The 11,026-nt window shown below is 47.9% G+C and overlaps 1 protein-coding gene across 3 annotated transcripts in view; it reads right to left on the reverse strand.

The window, feature by feature from the left end:
* Positions 1 to 11,026, reverse strand: part of Pik3r5 (phosphoinositide-3-kinase regulatory subunit 5) — a 66,262-nt gene that overhangs the window by 12,846 nt on the left and 42,390 nt on the right. For all 3 annotated transcript variants that reach the window (XM_023723407.1, XM_004638463.3, XM_023723406.1), the window contains exons 3-5: positions 10,268 to 10,368; positions 9,148 to 9,216; positions 8,141 to 8,279 (exon numbers count right to left, since the gene is read on the reverse strand). In XM_023723407.1, coding sequence (XP_023579175.1) covers positions 8,141 to 8,279; positions 9,148 to 9,216; positions 10,268 to 10,368 — 309 coding nt within the window. The remainder of the gene's footprint in view (positions 1 to 8,140; positions 8,280 to 9,147; positions 9,217 to 10,267; positions 10,369 to 11,026) is intronic.

Genomic DNA, 11,026 nt, shown 5'->3' on the forward strand with positions numbered 1-11,026 from the left:
TTTTCCCGGAACTGGGGATTGAACTCAGGTCCTTGCGCTTGCCAGGGAAGCGCTTATTCCACTGAGCCATCTCCCTGGCCCTTCCCTGGCCTTCTTGACAAGGAAGGCATGTCCTAACATCATACATTCCTATGCCTATGTGTCTTGGCATCGTAGTGCAGGGAGATCTGGGGCTGTTTCCTATTGGCCATGTGGATTCTCTGTAATTTTCCTGAGTTAGTGGAGACATTTAGGAGGAAGCCTGCGCCTTTTAGGACATCCCTACCTACAGGGTTCTGCTCACAAGCAATTCCTAAGAGGAGCATATAATCACTGGACAAATCTCCCAGTGCTTCCCTGAAGACACCCCTCAAATTCTATTCTTTGCCTCTTATGGAGAGAGACCCTGCTGCTTATGGGGTTTGGACTTGGGGGAGAATAGATTGGAGGGCTAGGGGCTGAGCTGGGAACAAATTAGAAAAGACTGCAATATGAAAAGGAGCTTTGGTCCTATAAACTTGTGCAAATGGACTCAGAGGAGGATTTAGAGACGGTACCAGAAACTTCCTGTGGGTGTACCATGTGAGATTGAAATGAACGGGACTTGACTTTCATTCTGCCACTCGATGGCATCCGAAAGACCAGGACTGCTAAGAAGTTGGGCAGCAGCAGTCCCAAGCTCACCCTTGGCTCTGTCCCCCACCCCTCCACAGGGAGCTACAGCGGGGAGCTTAGGTTCCCACACACTGCTCTCCTGTGGCCCCCGATCATCCCTTCCACTGCAACAGTTTGGATACTGAATGTTCTGCAAAGGTGCATGCATTATAGGCTTGCTCCAAGATGACACTTCTGGGAAGATGTGGAACCTTTGAGAGCTGGGGTCTTATGGGAGCCTCTCAAGTCACTGAGGAGGTGCCCATGAAGGCTGCACCCCTTCTTCTTCCTCTCTTGAGGTGAGCAGTTTCGTGCCACCACAGGCTTCGCAACAAGACTATGTGATGACAGACTGGACCCTCCAAAACTGTGAGTCAGCATAAACCTTTTCTCTTGTAAGTAAGCTGTCTCAGATCTTTTGTTATCGTGACAGAAAGCCGACTAACACACTAGGCCACCTGAACATCTGGGATCAACTTTCGGAGGCTGTGTCTTAGACCAGGGCTACAAGGGTTGAACGACAGCAGCACAAACACCTTGCCTGGGTTGTTTCTGTGTCAGGTCCTAGCAAGTGGGAAATGAAGAGGAGCCACCCCAGATAGGCGAAGAATGGAGACTGGCAGGATGGAGTGGCTGCAAGTTGTCATGGTGACGTTCCACTCTTTCCTCAGGAATTCGAGAACCTCAATGATTAAGTAAGATGTGCCCATCTAGGGGTCCCTTCCCTTTTTTTCCTCCCCTTCTCCTCTCTCTCCTCTCCTCTCCTCTATTCTCTTCTCCTCTCCTCTTCCTCTCTTCCCCCTTCTCTCTTGCTGTCCCTCCCTCCCTCCCTTCCTCTCTCACTCCCTCTTCCCTCTTTCTCTTTTTCATGGCTCTAGAAATCAAACCCAGGGCTTCACACATGCTAGGCAAGCACTTGATTCCTGAGCTACATCCCAACCCCCTTCTCTCTTCATTTTTCACACAGGTCTTGCAGTGTTGCTCAGGCTGGCCTTGAACTTACCATCCTTCTGCCTTAGCTTCCTGAGTAGCTAGGATTACTGGCAGATGCCAATAAATGGTCACTCTGACTGTGAAGACTGAGGACGCAGGAAAATCTACACCTCAAGCAAATACTGGCACTAGCAACACACCTGCAGACGTGCTCATGCCCAGGATGCTGGGGGTGCCTGGGGATAGGTGAGGCGGCAGAAACAGCATTTCCACGCACTTGCTTCTTTGAAGGCAAATGGCAAGTTCTAAGGAGCCAGCAGGGCTAACGCGCAGCAGGAGCCGGCCTCACTGTACCGCAGCCCCAAAGGCAGCTATTGTTAGTTCTCAAGCTTCTACAGTCAGGGTCAGCTCATGGCTGACAGTCTCAGGTCCAGTCTGCAGCAGACCCAGGCAAGGCACCTCCAGCACTCTGTTTTCTTCCACTTAGGTTCTGTGAGCAGTGACATCCTGCTCCGCATCTTTGGGGTCCTGGCTTCTGAGGAACTGGAGGCTCGTGGCCGTGTGGCCTCAGCATAGCCTGGGTGGGGAGGCAAAGCCTCTGCGAACTCAGTGGGTGATGTCACTGGGGCAGTCTGAATCCCTGGCAGCCAGGGGTCTGGAAGGTGGGAAGGGACACGGCCAGGAAGGCCATAGGAAAATGCTGAGGGGAAGAAGCTGGTGTGCACATCACTGGGTGTGCAGAGTGGATCTGTGTTCAGGAAATCAACACCCAGTGCCGACCAAAGATCCATGCAGCCGTGGCCCCACACGAATGCCTGTGAGATAACATCGCCAGCTTCCCAGAGCCTCCAGGCCTGAGAGTAAGGTGACACCTCCCTTCCCACCCCTTTCACCAACCTACCAAGAAACCCCTTAACAGGACCAGTCTGAGTTTCCTGGGCCACTCTTACAAGTCATATATGGCATAAATTCCTAGGCATTGGCCCAATGTCCCTACTAATGGGACACTTGGAAAGGTTCCCAGTTGATAAGTCACTTTCCTCAGATTCCCTTGGAGAGCTTGTTCGGTGGACCCACCTTCTTCCTTTTTGTTAACTGAGATACCAACATGACGGTTGGAGCTCCAGCAGCCATGTTAGACCATGAAGTGCCTGGAGGATGAGAAGGCCAGTCTAGGATGCTTGTGAGTCATTGTGCCAATACCTGTGTGTGTGTGTGTGTGTGTGTGTGTGTGTGTGTGTGTGTGTGTAAGAGAAAAATACATCCCTGTGAGTTTATGCCACTCTTGTTTTGGGCTCTGCTACTGGCAGTCAGCTTAGAGCCAGCTGATCACATCCTGCACTCCCTAGAGCACCTGCCCTCGGGTCCTTTCCCTAACACTCTGCACCCACAAATCCATGGTGCTTGGTATTCATTCCTTCAAAGACACTGAACTTTTCATCCCACACCCAGAAACAAAAATATAAAATTCAAATGTATGTGATGAGTAATAGCCTGAGGCACAGGAACCACCCCACAGAACATTGAGATTCACCCCTGCCAGTGAGGAGGCCAAACTGGCTACTCAGGTTTGTTCCTGCTTGCACAGGAAGTTGAAGGGGCAGGCAGGCACTGTGGTGTCCCAAAGGGAGAAGAGCAAGAGAAAGTCCCCAAGCGAGCCAAGTGCTGAGCAAAAGACTGTTGTGACAGCCCAGGGTCTTTCAGTCCCTTCTGGTCACCTGTCTGTGCTTCTTGGTAGAAGCAAAGTTTTAATCAAGTGATGTGTGGCTGGGCTTCACACACCTGACCAACCGCACAGTAGATGCAGCCATCACGTCCTTGTCCTCTGCATTATCACCACCACCGACAACAATAAGGCAAGCCTTGCCTTTAGCAGGAAGGCTCAGAGAGTGAGTATCTAAGGGCATCAGCTAGTAAGTGGTTGTCATGGTGTGTGTCTAGATGGCCCCACACAGATTCACATGGTCCTAGATGTAGCTTCTGGGAGGTGGATGCGTCTAGGGTGTGTGATGCTGGGACAAGGGGTGTGTGATTACTAAATTAGTCTATGATTGGCTTAGCACAGTTCTGGAGGGAGACAAGGGGAAGGAGCCCCTGGGTAGGCTGGAAGGGATAAAAGGGAGGAGCCGGCTGCTGCTTGGTGTTTTCAGCGGTGCTGCCTCCCACCCGCTCACTCCTCTGCCAGGCCCCTCTGCCAGGGAGCCAGATGTTTATGGACCAAAGCCTCTACAAACCAGGAGCCAAAATAAGCCTTTCCTCCTTTCATGTTGGGTGTTGGGTATTTTATCTCTGCAAGGAGGAAAATAGGCAAGACGGTGGCAAAGAACAGCTCTCCCATACCAAAGCTCCTCTGGCATCTCTTAACACTTGGCCTTGCAGCTTGCACAAGGACACTGAGCGTGTCTGAGTCGTGCATTTTCTTACGTAAGACATGGGAATAGGACGTCTCCTCACCTGGCAGGGCTGCAGTCTAGGTGAGATGCGATCCTTGACGTTTGTGAGCTTTGACTTTGTTGAGTGACTCTTGTCAAGATTACAGATCAATTCTTCCCCCGTAAGCATTATGGTCTGCATTGCCACAGTGGCAGACAGTAAATATTCAATAAAGCATGGGACTGAGCCCAAGAGGACTGTGGTGGGCAGGCCAGAGGCACTGACGTGGAGCTTCCTGCCACCCCCAGAATGCAGGCAGAAGGGGACCCCACTGAGGATGGTGTCAGGAAGAAGGGGGTGGCCCTCAGCCTAGATAACCAGCCCACTTCCTTTGCCACTTAGCCACAGTCTCCATGGCAACTAGGTCCCTAAGGCTCCATGGGTGCAGGGCCTACCACCCCAGGCCTCTTGTCATTTTCTCCCTGTAACCTTGCCTGGGCCCAAGTCTTAAGCTAACATCACCCCAACCTTTACTACCCTTAGCCGTATGAAACCAGTGCAGGCAGCAGCCAACCTCACACACTGCTCTGACAGAGAGGCACCCACTTTATGGATGAAGAAATTGAGGCTCATCAGGTCAAATGTCTTGCTGAAGCTCCACAGCTACTGACCAGCAGACACAGACCTAGGATCTGAGACAGTGATGGGCTGGTGCCAAGTCCAGGTGATCACTCAGCTATCATCCGCTCCTCCAAGGCCAAGTTCCCTGGCCTCCATCCTCCCACTGCTTCCCGTTGCCTCCCTCAGCGGGGACCACTGCATTTGGGGAGATTTAGGAAAAAGCTGCATCAAAAGCCATACTGAGACCGTGTCTAACAGATCTACCTCAGGGCCATGTGGAAGGAGGAAATTTTTCTTTAGCTTACTCTGCCACTGACTATGGCCTGGGTTCTGTGAAATTAGAGGTTAACATGTGGAGATGAGATAATTTGCAAGTGACTTTTCTTCCGTGGAAAAGATTACTTCCAGCCAGGGACGGTGACGCATGCCTGTGATCCCAGCTACTCGGAAGGCTGAGCAGGAGCTGCACAAGTTTAAGGGTCAGCCTGGGCAACTTAGGGAGACCCTGCCTCAAAATTTTTAAAAATAGTGTGGATATAGCTCAGTGCTAAAGCACCCCTGGGTTCAAGCCCTAGTACGCTAAGAAAAAGAAAGAAAAGATAATGCCCCAAATTATGGTATTACTGTTTTAATCCCCCCTGTGATCATAACCAGCTTCTGTCAGTTCCTCCTATCTATCTCTTTACTAACTTGCTGGTTTCCTCAGCAATAAGCAGAGGACATTTTTCACACAAGCTCACTGCATAGTTCTGAATTTTTTACTGTCTGAAAATGATCTTTCGATCTGAACAAGAGTTCATGTTTTCCCATTTCAGTTCCGACTTCCCTTGAGAAAGAGAGGTTTCTAGCATGGGTCAGCTGGCTTGAGATTTGCTGTCCAGGCTCCTGCCTTCTCCTGGGTCACCAGTCTGCCTGAGGCCTCACTTGGTCCCAGGAGCGATGTGGAGAGACTCTCAGTGGTGAGGGATGGCTGGGGCAAAGGACGCTCACTGCATTTCCATGTCCGCTGTGCCCTGCCTGACTCCTGTCCCCCAGGCATAGCCCCCCATTGCCATAGGCTTGGGCCTTCTCACCACCAACTCTTTCTTTTCACACCTGCTTTCTGGGATGCCCACAATGGAGCTCCTGTCCAGCCACCCATAAAAATACCCTCAGACATAGTGTGCACTCAACTGAGGCAACCAGCCGGCTCTACTTAAAGTCAGAAGGCAGTCTCCCCACAGGTGACACCCATTCTCCAACCCAAGATCTGCCTGACTGTTTTCAAAATAAGGAGTCTGTCAGATGTTCAGTAAAAACTGAGGGCCCTGCCAAGATGTATGCATTTTGCATACTCATTTCTTAAAATTATAAAAGGGAAGAAAAGCTCTGCCTCCTGGTAAAGGAACTCCAGTCATCAGCAAGAAGCCAAAAGAAGGGCCAGCCAAATAGCTCAGCAGATTAAAGTGCCCACAAGCAGGCTCAGGGGATGGGGCTCTCTGGGCCTGCCATGCTGGCCCTGTCCCCGGGTTGTGCTGAGACAAAAATTGAGACTGGGCGTGGTGGTGCGCGCCTGTACTCCCAGCTCTTGGGAGGCTGTAAACAGGCAGACCACTATAAGTTCGATCTAGTAGTGAGACCCTGAACACCCTATAGACCCTTCCCTAAAAAAAAAAAAGTACAAAAAGAAGCAGCAGCAGCAGCAGCAGCAGCAGCAGCAGCAGCAGCAGCAGCAGCAGCAGCAGCAGCAGCAGCAGCAGCAGCAGCAGCCACCGCCGCCGCCAAAACAGACCAGTTTGATTGGGGTTAGGGATAGGACAGAACAACAGAGACTGACCTTAAACAGGCCTGCTGCCTCAGGAAGTTAGAATGGTGGGCTTTTTCTAATGTGCCTGAGCACTTGTCCAAGTCTGACACCTTTGGCTGAGGTTTTCTAACACTGGTTTGAGAATGCTAGTTTGTCATACAAAAAAAATCTTTATATATTCATGGTTTCTAGATACTGTATTGTGTCCAGTTAACCTATCTATTCTTATACCAATATGTGCTATCTTAATACCCATAATCCTATACTACTTTCAAAGATTTGGTAAGTGAGATATCTGATTCTCACTCTCATTCAAAAATATATAAATAAAGCTAAGTATGGCTACACACACCTATAATCCCAGCACTCAGGAGGCTGAGCTAGGAGGATCTCAAGTTCGAGGCCAGCCGGGAAGATACTGACTATATTGAGACCTTGTCTCCAGTCTCCAGCAAAACAAAACAAAATAAAACAGAACAACAACAAAAATATAAACAAATGCATAACTAAGTTATACTTCCAAGCATTTACTCTTCCAAATAGACTTTAGCTAATTTTGCTAAAATTTAAAAAGATCCTCTTCATATTTTGATTTTGGTTACATCTATTTCTGTAACACTTAATGTTATTACGATATTGATACAATTCAACAATCTGTCTCAATTACTTGTCCTTCAGTAGAGTTGGTTTTCTCTATGTTTGTTATTCATATTTCTTTCTTTTATATTTTTAGTTGACAACATAACATGGTTTTTCTCCCCACTGTTTTCTCATTAGTTGATGTGTGGGAAAGCTTTTACTTCCTTGTTTGCTAGTTGTGAAAGCTATTCATTCAGGTGATTCTCCTAGGAGAGTCACTTAGCACTCAAGCAATTGTTTGGGTGTTAAGTACAGCAAGATACTACCTTCTCCAGTTGAGCAAAGTCTCTATGTCTTTTTGCATAGGCAAAAAGACCTATATGCAAAAAGGGGAAAGAAAACAGTTTAGTGGAATCACCTCTAGTATTTCACATTAGGCTACTGTCATACTTTAAATATTTTTTATAGCCAGGCATGGTAACACACACCTGTAATCCCAGCTACTAGGGAGCGGAGGGCTAAGGCAGGAGGATCACAAGTTCAAAGCCAGCCTGCAATTCTTAGCAAGACCCTTTCTCAACATCTAAAAGTGACAAATGGCTGGAGAGTAGCTTAGCATTTCCTGAGTTGAATTTCCTTGGAATATTAATGTGATAAATTAATTTGAAGTGACTTCTCAGTAATTTATACTTATGTTGTCTCTTGCTCTATCAAAGTTTTCTTAGACTTCTTTTTCATTTGTAATTTCTCAAGAATTCCTACTTTTCAAATCCTCTACGTTCAAACTTGATCAGTGCCAACTCCTTCTTTGGCCAGAGCTGAGTCAGCATACACACACAATTCCCTATCTGCTCCTGGAAAAAGGAATCAAGAAAGGGCCTCCTATCAATATTCTGGGGGCTCCTCTAGCTGACCTGGCCAACCTTAGAGACCCCTTGGCTGATTTGGCAAGGACAAGTGGTACAGTTTGCTTGTTCTAAAAACTCCCCTTTGAGTTCCTTCCTATTTTACAACCCTTAGTTTACACAGTTAGCCATCTGATCCTGCATGCACAATGAAGAGAAGACTCCCAGGGTTTTGACCCAGGGTGTGAGCAGAGATGAATCATACGTTTGCAAGGTGAGGAGGGTCACAACCGAAGAATGATTTCAGAGGATACGGACGCATCCTGACTGCATTAGCCCTGTCTTTTGTGCCAGCCTCCTCAGCACTTACCTGGAGCCTTGAGTTCTGCATCGATGAAGGCGAGCAGTTCCTGGCAGATGCTGCAGTATGGAGCAGGCCAGGTCAGGAAGTGGTGGTAGGTTCTGGCTGCCTTCAGAAGGAGATCTGAGTCTGGTGGGAAATGTGGTGTCTAGAATGGAGGAGCAGCAAGCGGAAAGATCTGTGTGAGAAAGAGCTCACTGCTATTCCAGGATCGCTTCTGCTCCCTCTCTGGAATGTTCTAGAAAGGCTACGCATCTCCTGGGAGCAATATGTCACAGGACAGTAGGCATGAACCAGAAGTGACTCAGAGGGAATAAGTTACAGATGGGCAGGGCATTTCCACACTAAGTGCCTTGTTTTTACCTAACAGGCCATGATTTAGTCAACACACGAGAGAGGCTCTCTGAAAAGCTGTCCCTGTAGAGGTCGTTCTAAATGGGGCCATTGCTGCCACGCATGCTGGGGTGTGACTTTCAATGCTTAAATCATCTTTACTTAAATATCCTCGGGAGACAGAAATCTTTCTTCCTTTTGTGGATTGTCCTGATGTTCACTGTATCATTGCTTCACTACCTTGGTGAAAACAGGGATAATAACTGGGCAAAGCTGATCACTGGGATTAAACATTAGTTGGACACAAAAATCTCTTAACAGAATCTGTTTTGTGATCTCTGAACTTGCTATGACAGAAGTTCCTTTACGGAAGCCCAGAGACAGCAGGCACCACGCTGGGCGCAAGCGGTCACTGGAGGCCTTGCAAGGCGGTGGCTCACAATCCAAACACGGGCCTCACTTGGATATGCACTCCTCAGAGGAAGAATACAAATGGCAAATAAATATAAGATGGCAGTTCTGAAGACATCAGAGATTGAAATCCATCTCAGTGCCATCAGTTGACAGCTTCTCTCTCTGTTTACCCCCCACGGGTGTGGGAGGTACCCACATTGGGGACCTCTCTTTCTTTTCCTCCCTCTCTTTTCTCTCTTGTTCTCCTGTCCTGGCCCACCCAGACTTACACAGAGGACAGTGGAATAGAAGAGCAGAGCCAGTGGGGTGAGGAGGTCATAGCTGCCCTTTTCTTGGACCTGCAGAGAAGACAGGGAGGTCAAAATGGTGCAAGTCTCTTGGCCTATTCTGAAACTGGTGGGAGTTCGAGGCACTGAGAAAGCCCTCCCATCACTTCTGTGCTTGACAGACTTCCACCGGGTCAAATTTAGACCTTTCCTTCTCTGTACCATGAATAAAGGATGTGTTTGCCAAACTGCAGTCTGTCTCTCCACAAGCCCTCCCCTACCACTACACAGAAGTGGATCCTTTATATTTCGGCTTCTAAGTTAAGCTCTCCCGAGGTGGGTTAGCTCTTGGGCTGGTGTGCTTGGGATCAGTACATAAAAGCATCAGCTGAAAGATGATGCCAGAGTCATGACTCTGGGGGCCTTGATAAGCTTCCTCCTTACGAAGGTAGCCAAATGAGAGAGAAAACGTGTTTTCCAAATCACTAGTGCATCTAAAAACAAAACAAAACTTCAAGAGTCTTCTTTATAAAAGAGGCAGAGCCCTCTTTGAGGACTCACAGCCAGTCTGGAACTACAGCCCTGGTCAGCATAAATACGTTCCTTAGACATCAACGCCCAGAACTGAACTGTCAGAGGTGGCCTCTGCTCACCTTCCCAGCTTTCTCGTCCATGTCCTTGTTGTTCTTTTTTTTTTTTTTTTTTTTTTTTGAGAAAAGGAATTCAGGAAAGCTTCCCCTTTCCTTTCCAGTTAGTATCTTGGCTTACAAGCAATGTCTTTTCTAAGAAGAAGCTTACACTCTTGCCCCTGGTCCGCCTATCACATGCTCAACCCAGGAAGAATACAGCCCCTTCTGAATACACAGCACTGCTAAGCCAATGAAACTCATGGGCTCCAGGGCTTTCTCATGGTATTGAGAAGGAAAGGTCTAAAGTTGACCCTGTGGAAGTCTGTCCAGCACAAAAGAGATAGTAGGGGTTTCTCAGTGCCTCTGATCCCAACCTGTGTCAGAATGGGCCAAGCATCCCCCACACCCCTGGTCCTGGTACCCCAGGACTGACCTATGTCTCAACTCTAGGAAGCCAACCCCAGCTCCACCCTCCCATCCTGGGCTTAACTCACCTCCCGGGTTTTCTGCAGGATCTGCTCCAGGAGGATGAGGAAATGGCCCGGGTCCCTGCTTACGAGCTCCTGTAGGCTCCAGCAGTTCAGACACAGCCCGGCTGGAAAGGGAGGGAAAGAGGCAAAGTAGTCAGTATAGGTCTCAGCCAGCTGCCTCTGGGCAGAAGGTGCACAGAAGGGGGAACCTGTGCTGGAACATACCTCAGTGCACACCAGACTGCACTGGGACATTGCTTTCTAAAGTAAGAGAGGCTTGTTCCCCATCTGGGTATCTTCTCAGAAGAATTAAAAACATCATGCCACAGTGATCTATGTGTACCCATGTTTATGACAGCACAATTTGTAATAGCTAAATCTTGGGAACTCGAATGCCTATCAACTGGGGAATGGATAAAAAAGATGTGGCTTTTTAAAATAAATATAATGGAGTACTACTCAGTCATAAAGAAGGATAAACTCAAGACTTATAGGTAAATGGATGCAACTTGAGGCCACACTCATAAGTGAGATAAACCAAACCCACATATGTAAACATTGTATTGTCTAATATGAGAAGCTAAATGAGAAAATAAGATCCAAAATGTACAATAGATATGAAATGGGAAGACACTGTCCAAAAGAAAAGAGAAATTGATGGGGGAAAGGAAGGAAAAAATGAAGAGAGAAAAAATATGTATGTACAAGATAGTTAAGATAGTTACACAGCTAGTCTCTTAGTTCACTGAAAAGAAAAGATTGTGCTAATACTATTTGGATAAT

This window comes from Octodon degus, unplaced genomic scaffold, assembly GCF_000260255.1.
Source record: "Octodon degus isolate 3935 unplaced genomic scaffold, OctDeg1.0 scaffold00098, whole genome shotgun sequence".
NCBI lineage: Eukaryota > Metazoa > Chordata > Mammalia > Rodentia > Octodontidae > Octodon > Octodon degus.